The sequence below is a fragment of the Euprymna scolopes genome, chromosome 1 (genome assembly GCF_053919585.1).
Source record: "Euprymna scolopes isolate OS-2025 chromosome 1, ASM5391958v1, whole genome shotgun sequence".
Lineage (NCBI taxonomy): Eukaryota > Metazoa > Mollusca > Cephalopoda > Sepiida > Sepiolidae > Euprymna > Euprymna scolopes.
Window position 1 is genome coordinate 81,844,875 of NC_136482.1, and position 19,210 is coordinate 81,864,084.

General features: G+C 30.8%; 1 protein-coding gene and 1 long non-coding RNA gene across 6 annotated transcripts in view; one reads left to right on the forward strand and one right to left on the reverse strand.

Moving 5' to 3' along the window:
- The window catches only part of LOC145243562 (putative phospholipid-transporting ATPase IIB), a 392,356-nt gene that overhangs the window by 143,058 nt on the left and 230,088 nt on the right, over window positions 1-19,210 (forward strand). Inside the window, exon 2 of one of the 5 annotated variants that reach the window (XM_080106656.1) lies at window positions 10,274-10,400. The exons of the other annotated variants lie outside the window; for them this stretch is intronic. Within the exon in view, the coding sequence (XP_079962782.1) occupies window positions 10,324-10,400 (77 nt within the window). The 5' untranslated portion in view covers window positions 10,274-10,323. The remainder of the gene's footprint in view (window positions 1-10,273; window positions 10,401-19,210) is intronic. 5 annotated transcript variants of the gene reach the window in all.
- The window catches only part of LOC145245140 (uncharacterized), a 119,178-nt gene that overhangs the window by 71,419 nt on the left and 28,549 nt on the right, over window positions 1-19,210 (reverse strand). The window lies entirely within an intron of this gene.

Genomic DNA, 19,210 nt, shown 5'->3' on the forward strand with positions numbered 1-19,210 from the left:
GCATATTAGTTTTTTTATAAGAATAATTATGGTAATAATAATAAATATGATAAATGGCTACACAAATGTAATCATGTTCTGATCATAGATCTAATCAAAAAAGTCTTATGACATTTTTAGTCATTCATCATATTTGACTATCATTAAACATACATATTTGACCTAATAGATTACTAATAGGGAGACTTAATGCTGCCCAAGGATTGAATGAGGAATCCTAACACCATATTTTTATTATTTTTATTTTTTACAATTTTCAATTTTGAGATTAGAGCCTATGGATGTACAAAACATTGATTTTTATAAAGAGATGTAAGTAAAGTAACATTAATTAAAATTATTTTTTATTTATAGTCTTTAACCTCGTTAAAACACTCAATATGAATGAGGGCCCTTATGTACTCCTGCTTCTGCTACTAGCTCATAACCACATATTAACATTTCTATTATTATTTTTGATGCTTATAATTTTCAAGTTATAAATAAAATTAAAATCTATCTATAAATATAAAAGCGAAAATGTATGTATGTGCGTTCGCTTTTTCTGTATGTCTACAAAAGGCTTTTTTCAGAGAAGCAGTCGGTCGCTTCACAACTTTTTAAAACTTTTTATATCACATATAAATCATAATATCTCACAGTTAACAATGAAGCTCGCCTGTCTATTTAATTTGCTCGATTTCGGAAAGATAAATATTCAACATTTGTCGCTCGCCGCATGTGGGTTAGTCTTTTTCCTATAACATCTTGGGAAAATACTATCCCGCAGTCAAACTTGACCTCATTAACTCATTAAAACGGGCACCTGCCAAATCCAAGTAATTAAATAAATTCAAATGTGTTTCTGTTAGCATCTTGCGGTGGGGCAATGGTTAACATCGCACTTTTTTTTTTTTCACACTTTAATTTACAACTTTGCCTCGACGGTTCGGATTCGATCCTCATACTTACTTTTTTTTTTTTACTCCCCCCCCCCCGAGTTTCGACACACCTCCAAACACCCGGGCAACGCCGGGTACCCCTCGCTAGTATATCTATAAAAGTGAAAATGTCTGTGTGTGTGTTTGTATACATTTCTCTACCAAATAACTCAATTTTTGGCTCAGAGACTCGAGATTTGACATAAGGGGTATTGAAATTTTGGAAAATATTTTTAATCTCTTTTCAGCCAGAAATTTGGCTGTCAATGGGTCAAAGTTCAACGATTTGACCTTTGAACACTCTACCAAACTCCTCTGCCAATTTTAGGTCTAAACACTTGTAATTTTAAATGTAGGTTACTTGGACATGGATCAAACATTTTAATTTGATTTTATCCCCAAAAAAATAAATGTTAAGAAGTCAAAGTTGGAGTCAAAGTTTTACAAAAATCTGCGGTCTCTACCAAATTACTCAGCCAATTTTTGGTCTAAACATTTGAAATTTTACATAAAGGGTATTCAAAGATAGGGCAAGCTTTTTAATCGATAATTGATATTTTAATTTATGCAGATTGCGTATGTATTATTGTAGAATCAATCCGCCATTGATTATTATATATTACAAGGAATGATTTCCCAATGGACTAATTCGAAAAAAAAAAAAATAAATAAATAAAAATAAAGACAATAACAATTTCGTTCATCGAATTTGGTCTGTATTTGTTTACAATGTCACATAAGCTGAAAAAGTTTACAATGTCACATAAGCCCTGGAAAAGTCACTTTTGATTAATGTTTAGTTTTAAAATATGCAAACAAAGAAATAATTTGTGGCAATTTTAAATTGTACCTCTTTTATCGTATCATTAATAAGAAAAGAATTAAATAAAATGGTGAGGTACACCCAAGTTTGAATAGGGGATCATTCGATCTCTAGTCGAATGGTCTACCACTGATTGATATCTCCAGGTTATAATAAATCTGTTTGTTTGTTTTTGTTTTTTAAGAAATTATTTGCTGAAATTTTATTATCTCTCTTGGCTGGTATAATGTAAAATATTTCTCTGTAAAAATTGTTTTTATGTATAAGAGAGAAAAGCTATTTTTAAGATCAGATTTTTTTTTTATTTTCGATACTTATTGGATGAATTTTTGTACAAAACAGATCTAAGAACACTGCCAGACATATAAATTAGCTTTGTTTAAAATTTGCAAAAAATAGGTTGAGTCATTTCGGAGCCTATGAGGAAGGAACTCACACACACAAAGAGACTTTTATATAAGAGTAGATATTATCATTATACTTCATTTACTTTAAAAAATATCCTGTTAAATTTATTTAATGTTTCTAAAGCAAGTATTTAAAATAGGAGTGACCTTGACCTTACTTGTGATAAAAGAAGAGTTTATATTGTTGATCCATTAGTAACACTTGAATGATCCATTGAGTTAATCAACTTCATCTGATGCGATCTAATCATCCCTCGTCAGCAATTGGACAATTATTTATCAGACACAGATTAAGAAAAAAAAGTAATAGCTTGTTATGTTAGGATGGTGATGATGATGTGGCAATGTCTGTACACCATTGGTTATTGCTGCTACCTGATAGGTTGAGACAGCTTGTCTGAACTTGACTTTAGATTATAGAGTAGACATTGTCTCTTATGAAACAGCAGATTAAAGGCCAACAAACATTTGTAGATGAAAGGATTTGCTGATGGGGATAATCATGCAATATTTTTCAAAGGCTTTTAGATTTTTTAGCTTGATGAGAATTGATATCCAGTGCCAGTGCTGGGGGACTAATGTTCCCCTCTCTCTCTCCTCTTGCCTTCCCAATTTATGCTATGGATCTGTAGCAACAAAAAAAATAAGGATCTATTTTCTCTTGTGAATCAATGCCCCTCCCCCATCCTGCAGAGTAATTCGGCTACGCACTGACCAATCAGCTGGTGGGGTGGATTGATTCATCTGTTTCCCAAGGAACTTCTTTAGTACCATTTAGGGAACTACAATCAGACAGCAGAAAGAACTCAACCAGCGAGCAATACAGATCTCTCTTTCTCTCCTGCCACTGCCCACAACAACTCTCACTGTAGAAGCTGCTGACCAACTGGGTGCTTAGACATACCAGCCCTTGCTGAATAAACGGTTTACTTCTCCCTGGTTGGTCTACTTTCTATATTAAATAAACCTTTTTATTGTTTGTCTTAAAGTGTTCACAAATTTATAATTAGGAGGAAAACAAATTTTCTTTCTTAAAAGCCCTTCGTTCAATGAATAGATTGTAATAACCAAAATAATAGTTGACGATGTATGTACAACAGAATATAGTCAAAGAAAAATATTTGTAGGAATAAGAGAACCCACATAATACCTGTTACGGTATGCTTCAGACCTGCACTGCCATATTACGGTAATGATTTCTGAATGGGAATTTCAAATTAGGCTGTATCCTGGAATCGCATATCTCATTGATAATAAAAGTAAAATAGATGTATCAGCTGTGAAGTGTTAGGACCTAAATAACGCATCTATTAGGTTCTTGATCAGCATCATTATGAAATAACCCAGTGAGCCGCACAATCAGCAAAAGAAAAGGAAATGACAGAACACAACAATAAGGATAAACGCACACACATATATATATTTGTGTGTATTGATATTCATATTAAAAACTCTTTTTTCTATTTATTTAAAAAGAAAATACAACTTTGTTATATATGGGTTGTGGAATTGCATTCATCTACAAAAGCTCTAGCTAATTTGCATATTCTTTTTAACATTCATTTTAATTAATTTCTAATTAGTTTTTTTTTTTTCGGTTTTCTTATGGGATGATCATCTTAAGTTAATTATTACATGTAATTATATTCATGCATATATTCTACATGATTTATACCTGCATAATATTTGCATAAAAAGTTTATAGTAAACACAAACCTTTTTCTATATATATATATATATATATATATATATATATATATATTTGCTTAAAAAATGTTGATTACCAAACTCCTTTGTCAGTTTTTAGTCTACAGACATGAAACTTAATATATAGGGTATTCGAACTTTATATTTGTTTTAGCCAGGGAAAAGTGGGGCAAAAGTGTGACAATTAGAGAAATGAAATTTGTCAGGTGAATATCAAACGATGGCATTACGAATATGCATGCATAACATAGTAGCTATTGGTTCATGCTTTAATGTTTAGCTTTGCAGCAAACATGTCTTCATAGCTCAGGCATTAACGTCAAAGGAAAAAGTAACTTGTAAGCTAAACGTTTTGGTTTTGATTCTTATTGGTGGCGCACAGGTCATTTTTTTTTTTAACTTTGAAAATCATTGCTATATATTGGGTCCAATATGATATAATAAATATGAAATCTGCACTAATCAAAATATCATATTTAAGCATATTTTACGACTGAGCAATGACACTATAAGATTTATTAATCTCCAAAGACTATGCAGACAAAACTCAATGGGTGGGAGAGGGGGCGAATGAAGGAAAAAGGTCAACAAAATAAACAACCTTTTTTTGTATATCATGTGAAATGATTATTTAAGTCCAAACACAAAAACATATTTAAACAAAATATCTAACTCAACAATTCACTGGGGATGGAATGGGTTGGAGAAATGGGGAAAGTGAATGTAAAATACTTAGCTGAGGAAACAGGTATTATCCAAACAAATAAAATGTCCAAGAGAAATTATTTTTTCTTCAAAGGTTTTCAAAGATTCACTGCATAATGGTACCATCCAATCTAATTTAGGTCTCATTTATATATTTCTTTCTTTTTCTGAGGGGTCGAGATTTCTAATGCTCTGAGGGATAATCTCATTACTTATACTTTTTGATAAATAAATTCTCTTAGCATAGCGACAAAGTCTTTTCTATTTAATGTATTATGGCCAACTTCCCCTTTTGTATTTTCATACGCTTCATGCTTGTATGCATTTATCTTCATATATGCCTCAGCTCAAACTTTAGCGTATCTTTTTAGAGGTCTGGCATGTACTTTGCTACATGGGAGAGTCTATAGGTGGCTTAATTCTTTCTTGTCACAATGTCATGGATGTATATGTTATATGCACTGCTGCTTATCTCCAAGCATCATTTTCCTTTTTGTGGTCTTCCCTTTATTTTGCTATGTTGGAAAGTCCACAAGCTGCCCTGCTCATTTCTATGTATGTATATCTATCTCATTAGATATTTCTCTGCTTGCATTCAAGCATCATTTTCCTTTTGGTGGTCTGCCCTTTATTTTGCTACATAGACATCTGTGGACGTTTCAGTTCTTTCAGTCATAATATTTTTATATATGTTATATATATATATATATATATATATATATATATAAATAAATGTTTAGAGGTACAGAATTTATATATGGTTTTAAATAAAATAGTAGGCGGAAGTTTCTCGAGAGCTAGAACTCTTTATTTTCGTCACAATACTATTTAGATTGCTATCGATTTGCTCCTGAAGAGATGATAGCCGAAAGAGCTCTCGAGAAACTTCCGCCTACTATTTTATTTAAAACCATATATATATATATATATATATCTTAGTTTTTGTTCAACCATAAACATTCTTTTAGCAGTCTGCCCTTTTCTGCTACATTGGAAATTTTATGAGCTGCTTTGCCCTTTTCCATTGCAGTCATTTTCATTAAATTGACTTGGGTGCACTGTGACATTTGGTTTGCCACTGTGCGTTTTTCAAGGTGCTGCGGGAAAGACGATTAGTTTTTCATGTCTTGAAAGAAGGTTTGCAAATCTTGGACTTTTTTTTCTTAAGAGGGCGGTTTGTCAGGAATTTGTTTATGTTGGACTTGAAGACATCCAAGTTGTAGTCAGGTGGGAAGCAGGCAAACGAAGAGAGTTTCACAGTCGTGCACTTCTGAGAAAGAAGCTCTGTTCATGGAATCTACGTTTTTATTATGGCACAGATAAAGAGTGGGGAATATTATTGACAGTAGTTTTAGCCAGACGGGTGTTTCTCGTGAAAGATTAGCGAAGTGGGACGAGAGATTTGAGCTCAGACGAGCACTTGCCATGGAAATAATGATAAAACAAAGACAGGCTCGCAACGTCTCTTCTGTGGGAGAGAGGCTGCAGGGAAGAGAAAAGGGCACCCCCCACTAAGCTACGAAGTCTATTTTGTACTCTGTCAAGGCAGGATAGGCTGTTTTTGGCAGCTCCTGCCCAGATGTGGCAGCAATACTCCATCCTTGGACGTACTTGGCTTTTATACAGATAGAGAATTGCATCAGTAGTGAAATATCTTCTGAAGCGGTAGAAGGATCCCACCATTTTCCCAGCATCCTTGGCAACAGACCTGATGTACGTGTTCCATTTCAGATCAGGAGTAAAGGTCAAACCCAAAAGCTTGTCAAAACATTGAGCCTCTCCAAGATGAGAGCTATCCATTTCAATTGGTGCCAGATGGGGATCAGAACGTTGATGATGTAAAGATAGAAGCTTGGTTTTGGATGCATTAAAAGTAACCAGCCACCTCTTCCCCCACTGTACCATGCGCTTGTCATTTATGGCCTTTGATGTGTTGCCATAGATGGTCATGTCATCAGCATAGATGTCAACGAATGATTTAAGTATGTGTTTTGGGAGATCATTGATGTAGATCAGGAAGAGAGTTGGGCCCAGGATGGACCCCTGAGGGACTCCAGTATAAATACTGTGGGCCTCTGATTTTTGCCCATCAACCACTACTCTTATGAACCTATTGGAGAGAAATGATTTAATGATTGAGAAAACATTACCAGTGATACCGTAGCTGGTGATCTGCCCTTTTCTGCTATGTTGAAAAAAATCTGTAGGCTGCTTCGTCCTTTTCTGTTGCAGTCATTTCCATTAAATTGACTTTGGTGCACTGTTACGTCTAGTTTTCCACTGTGGATCGTTATGAGGTGCTGTGAGTAAGACAGTTTTGCATGTCACCATTCATCCTCATCACCATGTAGCGTGGTTTTCTCGCGAAAGTTGATCTTTCTTGGCTTGCACACTTTGCCCTTGAGATGGGGATTGGTGTGGGGGAGAAATGGCGATGTGACATGATAGGGTGCTTGGATGGGGTTATTCATTTGCTTCACATCCACTCGCAATCTCACTCATGGGCGTTGTATGTGTGGGCACTGTCTACTGAATACACATATATATAAAAGGGAGGTGAGTTGTGTGGCCCCTTCTATATTATAACCCCATTACGAGGTCCCATTACACCTATCACAAGTGGTTGTGGGATGTGACTTGTGTTGAGACTTTCATAATAGAATTGGAGACAAATTCTAAACATATAGCAGCATAAGTGGAAGACTGCAAGCGATTAAAATATGTTAGTCTTCTCTACATTTGTATCCCAACATGGTACTTTCTCAACTGTTCTGGTTTATTAATAACACCAGAGGGAGCATTGTGAGATGATTTGTCTTTATGAGCAGCTCTTCATCACCATTATTTGACGGAATTCCTTTAACGGCTGTTAGTGATCTGCTATGCAGTATTAATCTCTAGGTAATTTAGCCTTTTTTCTAGCTGTCCGTATTTGAGAATCTTTGAGATTTCTTTTAATTATATTCTTGTATCTGTTTAGATCTGCCATAATTTCAGTGTCTATTTGTCAATTGAAAAAATAGAATTTGTTTGTGGATTCTGTAGTTTTCAATTCATATCACATGTACAGTCCATTGCTAGTTTAACTGATTGAAAAGTATGTGCATACTGTGTAATACCTAGAAAATGGAGCTGTGAAACCTGACATAATAGTATGGGACAATAAGGAAAAAGTAACAACCTTAGTTGAAGTCAGTATCCCTAATAATACTTCATTTAAACAGAGCTCTAAGGAAGAAGATAACTAAATATCAAAGTCTTATATAACACATCTCCATCATTCCAGTAATCATAGAAGCAACCAGACCCACGAAAAAGTATTTAAAAATCACTTGGTGAATACATCCAATGAACCAAGTGCAGAAGAAATCCAAACAACTGTGCTTATAGGGATGGTTAGAATCCTATAAAAATTTCTCAGTTTGAATCTCTGAAATAACGGATGAATGTTTGGTATCCAAACAAAAAGGTAAATTCATACTCATATTCATGTAAAATATCTGAATGGCAAAGTTACAAAAAAGGGGAAAAAAAACAAAAAGTTACGAACTGGAAACTTATAAAAAAAAAAAAGAACAAAAAAGTGTTTCCAATAATAATAATAATAAAATAAAACAAATTTCAATAATTTTTATTTAAAATAAGGCTGAAAAACTTTTTAATGATCATTAAATAAATAAAAAAAAAGATTGGAAAAACATAAAAAAGAGTACATGCACAGGGGAGACACAGACGTGAGAGAACAATAGCGAAGGAATTGTTTGTTTGTTTGCTTTGTCATTGCTTCCGGTAGTGAAGTATCTCAGCTGACTATAATCTACTATTTCTTAAGGATGTATGCATTAACATGCGTCCTACGCAGCATGATGGGACACAATGTCAGAAGGTGGAAGTGTCAACCAGCACCCCTAAAGAAGTAACACTCTGACCTAGCAAAAATTGCCTGAGCAGCCCCAGACAGTAAGTAATGAACTTACTCCACCCAAAAGACAGGTAGCAAGACCTGGAAGGGTTGACCTGTTAGGTACTACCCAGGAAGTATACCTCAGTTTGACAGGTACTGAATCCTGCACCTGTTAGGCTGATTGTTAAGAACGGATTCTCAATTGCTACTTTTACCCAGATCACGAAGCAGCGAGGCACACCCTATAAAATTATGTGGATGTAGATGTATACCAGTTTATATTATCGAATTCTCTGATATAACATGTTTGTTAATCTTTAGAAAAAATAAATTTTATATTAAAATATAACCTATACTGTGCAATGATTAGGGCCTGTACCCCTTTCCCTTCCAATATGTATGCCTCTGTCCCTATTAAGAGACAAGAGACTAATCTTTGTAAACAAATAAACATGTTAAAAATTTTAATTTAAAATCAGAATTTTAAGCATTTATTCAAAAAATTATATATTTTATCAGAACTCTCTCACCACCGTGGACTTCTTTGATAGTTTATATGATTCAGCCTTTTTTCAAGGCCATGTATTTCGGTGCTAGTTGTTGGTTGGTTATCAGCTGAATTCTATGACTACTCACTGCCATATTGTGTTTTTTTATTAGTTTTTGATCTCAGATATATACCGAAACCACTGAACTGATGGATGAATCAAATTGATAGGCTACAAATGTTCTTAGCAGAATAAGAACTAACACTCTTGGTTGAAATATCAAATATATTTTATATGGAGAGTAATAAAGTGGAAATTATTAATCTTTCTACTTGCTTGCTAAACTGGAATTTATTAAATGTCATGTTATATGTAGATATACATTTAAAATGTGACATTGTGAATAGAGAAAAGTTTAATGCTAAACCAAAAAATTGGTTACATTTTTTCCCTATTTTTAAATTTATTTTTCAATGTTAAAATGAAATATGTATGTTATATTTATAAACCAAAATAATGCAATGCAAAGATTTTGAAGAATAAACAAACATTTGTTTTAAATCAATATTTCTACATGATACGTCTTCCTCATATTTTTTTTCTTTTCTGTGCCATGATGTTAAAATGAAAAGAATTTAGTAGTAAAATCTGTGTATTTTCTTCAACAGTGATATTTTTTAAATGTTTTTAAATTTTCAATTTATTTATTTAAATATTTTTGTAATTTATTTATTTACATATTTTTATAATTTTAAAAATTTATTTATTTAAATATTTATTTATTATTTATTTTTTTATTAATTTATTATTTTTTTTTTTTTATAGAATTGTTATTTTTAAATTATTTTTGTTTTAAATGTAACCAAAGCGAGAGTAATCTGAGGTGGATTCTTTTAAAACCAACTTTGAGTTCAAATATTTTTCCAGTCAACTCGAATGAGTCTGTCAGATTAGAAGTTTATAATTTTTGTAAGAATTGAAGTTTCCTTTTTTTAAATCGATTTCGGAATCAGATTTCCAGCCAACTATGTTGGAAGTTAGCACTCTACAAAAGTTGCAGTCAGAAGGATTTCAGTCTGTTCCCCACCTGATTGTAACAGATTATGTAATTGAACGACTAAATTTGTTTTCAAAATTTTATTCAAAAGAAACAAGCCATGTTCTGCATAATTTCTTTTTCTATCTAATCATTTTATAAAAATTAAGGCTATATCTTTTCTATATATAAAAAAAAATGATTGTATTTACATGGGATGAGTTTGAATTATCCTATAAATAAAATATGTTGGTGTACATTTTTTTGTATTCTTGACTTCCAGATGATTTCAACCAGTTTGTTTAGGCAACTCCTGATTTGTTGTTTTCATCGATGCTAAGCAACATGTCAAAGAAAAAGCTTAGAGTGTTGGACATTCCACCACCAACTACCGAGATGGAGTACATAAGGCGAGCATTATAGACTTCTCTTCTTTGTTAATGAACAAAAACATTGGTGGATCTTTTATTTGGATCTTTTCAGATTGAAAGTTTTCTTGGAGTGATTTTTGGAAATTTTCTGACAATTTTCTCTCTATTGTGTCCTGTGTCATTCTGAGGGTCTCTGGTTCATACCTTTTTTGGCAATATCTTTTTTTCTTATTAGAGTTAAATGAAGTCTTATTTCTGGTATCTTTCACTTTTAATGTTTCAACTAATGTAAATTCTTTTTTGTTCATGTCATGAAAGCCACAGCTTATATATATATTTATTCAAAGGGAATTAAGTGGTGCAAATTAAAATTGACAAAATTTATTGTTCAAAAACATGGAATATAAAAGATTATTTAAGTTTTAAAAATTAGTCTTTTTTCTTCAGAGCAAATCACTAGCAAAATAAAAGTATAGAATTGTTATAATATTGTTAGCATAAAAATTGAAAACGTTGAAAATTGCAATATTCAAAAAATGATTTAAATTGTAGAAGGATATTGAAAATGATGTCCATGAATCCAAATATAGTAAAATGACTATAAATTCAACCAATGAAACTCATTGATAATAAAATAGTTAAAATATCTATAATATTGATCTGAATGAATTCAAAATCAGAATTCAAAAGTCTTTAGAAAGTCAAATTATAAACAGAAGCAGCTTACCACAAAACTGACACTTCCATTAGCAAGTAGAAAAAAAAATGTGTGGATACTTCAAATATTAAGTATAAAAATTGTGGCTTTGAAGAAAGTTGTGAGTATGCGTGTGTATGTGTGTGTGTGTATATATATATATATATATATATGTAAAAACAAACAGCAAACAAACCTCTTATAACTGGAACATCAGATTTTGGACAAACAAAGGACTCAATATCCTATTTAATAATAAATGATAATAAAATGTATTTAATATTAATATTTACTATAGTTTCACAATATCACCAATCATCAAACGTGTCTCTGACTGATATCAATTAAGTCAAATTTTATTATCATTTCTTATATATAAACTTGGTACACAACTGAACAATTTGACTTTACTCTCAAAATAAGTTAGAAAATAGCTAAAAAAAAATGATCTAAATTGTGGGTCTTAGTTATTTATAAATTTAATTACAAAAGAAAAACTCACAAGTATATATGCAATTTAAACAAAAAAAAAAACAAAACAACAAAAAAAAAAAAACGGTAAATAGAAATGAAAGTACAGACTCCCGGGCAACACTGAATAAATATAGCTGCAGCTAATTAAATTATGAAGCAAGTATATCTAATGTGGCATCAAATTATTTCATTAAAATGAACGCAATGCATTTTTAACCAGTTTTATTCATGACAAAGAATACATTAGTTAAAATATTATAAAACAATGAAAAGTACAAAATGGGAATTTTCCAAGGGTTCTTTTCATGACTTTATATTAACTCTTTTGGCTTCATCATTTATATTTCTTGAAATGTTCTTTTTTTTCGGTTTCAATATTTAATGGTAAAATTTTCCTCTTAAGTCATATTTTCACATCTTACTTTGATTATGATTCTTTTTTTCTGAGTTTATTTTATTTCATTTGAAATGTACGTTGTTTTAGTTTTAGATCTGGTTAACTTGAGTAAACATAGCAGCATGTAAAACAGCTACATGCTTAGAAAATGGAGCCGACATAATGATATGGAACAAGAAGAGTAGAAACGCTAGTTGAAATCAATGCTCTTGATGATGCTAGCTTAAACAGAAGGACAAGCTAACTAAATACCAAGGTTTTAGGTATGACACACAAAAAAAATTATCTTTGGAAGATCTCCATTATTCCAGTAATGATATGAGCAATCAGACTCATACTGGAATCTTAGGGAGATATCAATCATACCAGTTGTTATAGGTGCCACAGGGCTTATGGAGAAGAATCTGAAATCCTACATAACTAATATTCCTGGTGAACCAAGTCCAAAAGAGATCTAAACAATTGCACTTAAGGGAACAATGAGGATACTAAAAAGAGCTCTTGGCTGGTTTCAATAAAAAGCAGGGCAATGTTGGCAGCTGGTTTGGCCATTCAATACCCAATGTTACAATCTTCAAAGGAAGACAAAAATAAAAATAAAATAAATAAATAAATAAATATTTCATAAAGTACCTAGTGAATATACTCGGTGAATCAAGTGCAAGAGATCAAAAAAAAAATTGCATTTAAAAGAACGGTTAAAATCCTAAAATGATCTCTTGGTTGGTGTCTCTAAAATAATGGATGAATGTTTGACATCCAGTAGGATGCCCCATTCCTAGTTAAAACAAGTGTAAAACAGGTGTATCTTGTTGAACTTGAAAATTGACGGAATTTCGATCAGAACCCTTTATTTACTTCATGAAGGTAGCATGCTCTCATTCTGTCAGCCATGACTGGATAGAGGTCCTAAGTAATTTGTAATTGTATTTTTTGGTCGCCCACACTGAGAATTGAACTTTCAACTGTCAGGAGAATATCACTTTTACAAATTGATTTTTCAAGTACTTTTATTAGCGCTGTCTGCAAAGACCACTAGTACAGTGGCTAGAATACTTTGAAATTGCAAAAGTGATATTCTCCTTAAGGTTGAAGGTTCAATTCTCAGTGTGGGTAACTGAAAAATACAATTGCAAATTATTTAGGACCTCTATCCAGCCATGGCTGATGGAATGAGAGCGTGCTATTTCCATGAAGTAAATAAAAGGTTCCATTCTAAATTCCCGAGTTCAACAGAAACATTCCCAAGTTCAACAAGATATGCCTGAAGAAGGTCGGAGGTTACATCGACTGAAGCATTGTGAAAATGATACTCATAATGAGAACAGTAGTCCGAAGAATTCAAATAATATGAATGTAGTCTATCATATTATTTCATCCAGAACTAAGGTTGGAAAGAAAAAAAAAATGGATTCCTAATTTACTCAAGAGTATTAGATAAAGTGACACTATAGCCACTTCATTTCTTTGTAAAATGTCTATAAAATCGACAGTTATGGACACTTGTTTAGAATTAATAGAGTATAAAATTTTCATTTGTATGACATTTTCCTTTTTTATTATACTACAATCAGATTATTTTGTTTCTGCTTTGTGAGTTATGGATAATAAATATTTCTTAATTAGTACTGAAATAATTAATTTTGTATTTATTGTCTAAGATTAAACAATAACTTATATTTGTAAATACCAGACTTTTGGAAAGATAATATCTCGACTGATTTATTTTAATACTAAATAAAATGAAAATGCTGCTGAAAAAGTTGTTAGTTCTCAGCTTCAACTTGCCTCAGATGTTTGAAGTTTAATTATAATAATAATAATAATAAAAAAAAAAACAACACTTATCTCTCTACTCTAAAATGACTAACCTCTCTAAAAAAAATTTTTTTTTAAATAACAACTTGACTACATCAAAATTTGCACATTCTGTTTTAAAGTTTAAATAATCTGATAAAGTTTTGAATTTGATCAAAATTTCCCTTTTAAACTTACTTTAGTTTCCGTTATGATTATTTTTTTCAACAGCGAGAGATCTACTGTGGTCTCTGATTTTCTTATGGAAATTGGTTAATGTAGTAAAACTAGCATGTAGCCCTGAGTTTGAGGTGTGGAATAGTGTATAAAGCACAACATTACCAGTCGATTTCTTATTTCTATTATTAGTGTGAGTTAAGTATTACATAAATAAGACAACAAATGAAGGCATTCAAAGTGTTATCTTGAAAAAGAAATTCCCGAAGGAGTTAAGTATTGCTTTAAATAAATAAATACAATAAAATAATAAATTAATGCATTCAAAGTTTTTATCTAAAAAAACATCCTGCAGCTCTAAATGGATTTAATGAATACTAAAATATTTCGTTTTTAATTAATTTAAATTTTAAAAGTACTAATAAAAATGATTTAAATGTTTAAAGTATAAAATAATAATAAAAACAATTAGATAAATGTTTAAAATATTAATAAAAATAATTATTTAAATGTTTAAACCTTTTTTTAAATGCATTCATTACTAGGATATTCTTAGTTTCACGAAAGAAAGAAAATGTATTTTTAAAGAAATGATTTTCATTTCTTTGTTATATACTTCAGTTATTTTATGGACCTAACCAATAATTTCCTTTAGTGATCTCAGATGTAATTGAAGGACAGTTTGAATGATGTCTTTAGATTCTGTGAAAAAATGTAATTGTTATATTGATTGGAGTGCTCTGTTAACATATTGATTTTTATAATGCACAAACATTGACATATGTTTCAATGAAACACGTGAAAGACGTACTACATAAATATATGAATGAAATACTATGAATGTAAAATAAATTAATCTGGTTTTGGAATGATAACTAACGCTATATCAAGGAGCTAATCAAATTATATTAAAGGATTACCAATTTTGACTAATCATTTAATACTCACAAAAACTTCATAAAATTTAAAATGCTTCCTGATATTTACAATACTTTCAACTTTCCTAGTACTTAGACTTTCACTAACTACAATATTTATAATATTTGTAACTTTTCCCCAACATATTATTTTTTTAACTAAAAAATACTTATTTCTCAGCATTACATAACCATAAAAGTTGGCATGCCATAAAAACAAACTGTAGTGTTATAAGAAATTTGGCAGTCGACTGAGTTCTGTCTGAAATGTGTGTCACATTACTGTTACTCTGCCAGATTAAAGGAAGCTTATTAAATATCTTAATGTTGGAATGGCCAGAATGGTTTTGTCTCAGTACCTATGTACTCTGTGCTTAAATCTAGATAAAAAACCAGGATTTTGAATGTTGATTTTCAAGGTATGTCTTTTACCAAATATAAAATTGATATAATTTTATCTGCTCTTCTAGTTGGTTTATATATAACCTTTATATTCAAAACAATATTTTGTACTTGCCATACAAACGAATCTAAGATTTTAGAATTATTATATATTTCTCTCTAAATACATACTCAACACCTTGGTATTTGTTCACAACTATATCACACTTATGAGAGCAGTATACAACTGAACATAAGAATACAATTTGTCACATATAATAGGATGCACACTTAATGTCTCGGCTGAATCCATTTTACATTTAAGTGAGGGGGGGGGTGTACAGCACTGTTCTCCACAACAAGAATGAATATAATCTTTTTAGAAATATATCACAGGCTGACACTTTGTCCTAGCAACTGACACAGCAACACATTAACCTATAAAGCCTTGTCTATTTGTAATGGCTGCAAATAATATTTTCAAACTTGGTGATTAGTACTTGAATCAAGTCTGGTAGTCTCCTTAAAATGTTTTATTTTTTCCAGTAAATATTAAAAAGAAATTTTTTTCATTTGCTCTCTCTGTATTTGATTGGACAATATGCATATGTATACAATTGCCTGTGAAGATGAATAAAAGAAAGCATAAACATACAAAACTTTTTGAAAATTCTTATTAATCTAATAAGTTTAGCTTATAGTTTAAAGTTGGTTAGAATTTTCAAAACAATGAGCAACAGATAAGCATATATATAAAATCTCTTTCTTATATAATAAGCTTAATGGGACAAATAGTGCTTCATTGCAGTGTGTGTGTTTATACAACAAAATTCGATCTTGGCTTGTGGTAGGTGCTAGTCTATCTGTGATGCAATAAAACAGGCAGTCTTTGGATTTTACACACATGTATATCTCTGCTTATGTATAAAAGGCACTTTGTCTCTGTGTGAGTTCATTCCCTATGGATTATGAAATGGCTGAGCCGATTTTTTTTTTTTTAATTTCAGAAATGTAGCTTGGATTTGGAAGTGTTCTTAGATAGGATTTGTATCAGAATGCTTCTGATAAGTATCAAAAATCCATTAAAGAAAAAAACAGTTCAATTTTGACCAAAGTTAACACTTTTATACAATCTAACATCACAAGTGCATTTGAGCATTATCACTGCAAAAGCAGACGAGCCCGGCATATACAAACAACAGTAGCTTCTTTGATAAGAAAGGGACACATTCAAAATGAATATTTCTGTTTAGTTGAACCATAATACTTGACTTTTGCATTTTAAATTTTAATTCAAGCCACTAAATAATTTTATAAAATCAACAGTAGGTTTTTCATAGCTCAATGTAAACAACAATATATTGTGGATGAAGTCATTGTAAGGAGACATGTGAAGCTTCCTCCTGTTACACTGCAGAGGATCCCCAACTAGAGCAGGCAATCCATTGATTCGATTGAAAAATGGACAATTTCACAGTTCAATAATAAAAGTATTGAAAGTGTAGAATATTCATTGATCCTCATTCAAACCCAAGCAATGTCAGGTTTCTCTGCTATTATAACAAATTACAGAAAATAAATATTAGATAAATAAGGTAATAGCAATAATTATAATAGTAAATACTTTCTTGGTAGAATTAAAACAGTTTCAGAACACTTTAATTCAAATGTTGAATAAAATCTGTTTAGCTTTACAATATGAACTGAGATGGCTACTGGAACAAACACATGATGTTAAGTCTTCTATCATATTTTTTCTTTTTTCTGACATTATATTGTCATGTATTTTTATTTTCTAAGCAGAGAATTTCTATTTTTTTATGAGAGATATATGCACGAATAGTCGATATTGATATAATAATAACCGCTTGTTTCTGCATAACGAAACAGATCTGTAAAAATGTACCAAAATTTTAATATGCTGGAGAAACGGTTTTGCATGGAAAATAGATATTTGAATCTTAGAATGTAACTATACTGTTATTCTTTCATATATTCTTTGTAAATATTTTATCAACCATAATAATACTCATTGTTTCTATCTATAAATAGTCTGTAACATCAAGGGAGGTAATGTCTATTACGATAAAGTTAGGAATGCAGGATAAAGTGTACAGGATTCACTCCTAAACTGATTAAACGATCATTAATAATTTTGGAACACAACTGTTAGATGTAAGGGGTCTTAATGTAGACTATATTTAGTTTAATTTAGTTTTATACAAATAAGTAAAGAAGTGTGTGAAAGCGTGTCATGAAAATTTAGATAATTGATATTTGGGAAATTTTAACAATAGGTAATAGTGATCAAGTTATATATATTACTCCAATTTCAGTTCCTTTAGAATATTTTAAAGAATTTTCGAAAGTCATAATATGTGCATAAACTCTCATTTGAAAATTTCAATACATCAGATTTGCATTGAAGTTAATCCATATTCATCAGAATTAAGATTTACTGAATTTCAATTTCTTTTAGATCCTTTAAATTTTAGAACGTTTTACAATCAAAATCAATGTACTGGACTTTGAACAAAATTTGAATAAGTATTCTCGACGTAAGATTTAGTGTCATATCTTGATTTTAATCTTTGTGAAAATAAATAAACGTGGTGTAAAATGTTTCTAATTAATTTTATCTGCCCTGGAACAGGTATTTGTCTAGTTGATAATAATAGTTCATAATAATAGTTCATGATACTAGTTCATAATAACAGTTCATGATACTAGTTCATAATAACAGTTCATGATACTAGTTCATAATAACAGTTCATGATACTAGTTCATAATAACAGTTCATGATACTAGTTCATAATAACAGTTCATGATACTAGTTCATAATAACAGTTCATGATACTAGTTCATAATAACAGTTCATGATACTAGTTCATAATAACAGTTCATGATACTAGTTCATAACAGTTCATGATACTAGTTCATAATAACAGTTCATGATACTAGTTCATAATAACAGTTCATGATACTAGTTCATAATAACAGTTCATGATACTAGTTCATAATAACAGTTCATGATACTAGTTCATAATAACAGTTCATGATACTAGTTCATAATAACAGTTCATGATACTAGTTCATAATAACAGTTCATGATACTAGTTCATAATAACAGTTCATGATACTAGTTCATAATAACAGTTCATGATACTAGTTCATAATAACAGTTCATGATACTAGTTCATAATAACAGTTCATGATACTAGTTCATAATAACAGTTCATGATACTAGTTCATAATAACAGTTCATGATACTAGTTCATAACAGTTCATGATACTAGTTCATAATAACAGTTCATGATACTAGTTCATAATAACAGTTCATGATACTAGTTCATAATAACAGTTCATGATACTAGTTCATAATAACAGTTCATGATACTAGTTCATAATAACAGTTCATGATACTAGTTCATAATAACAGTTCATGATACTAGTTCATAATAACAGTTCATGATACTAGTTCATAATAACAGTTCATGATACTAGTTCATAATAACAGTTCATGATACTAGTTCATAATAACAGTTCATGATACTAGTTCATAATAACAGTTCATGATACTAGTTCATAATAACAGTTCATGATACTAGTTCATAATAACAGTTCATGATACTAGTTCATAATAACAGTTCATGATACTAGTTCATAATAACAGTTCATGATACTAGTTCATAATAACAGTTCATGATACTAGTTCATAATAACAGTTCATGATACTAGTTCATAATAACAGTTCATGATACTAGTTCATAATAACAGTTCATGATACTAGTTCATAATAACAGTTCATGATAACAGTTTCTAATAACAGTTCATAATAGAAAACACTAATAAAATTTATTTGAAATGACGTTTCTGGATTTTTGAGATGAGGATTGATAATTTTGATTATTTGTTTTATCCGGACTATTGTTCCCATCTTGAGTGCTATTTTCATGTTTTAGCTGATGTAATCTCCAACCTTTAGGTACATCTTGTACTTTACACTTCT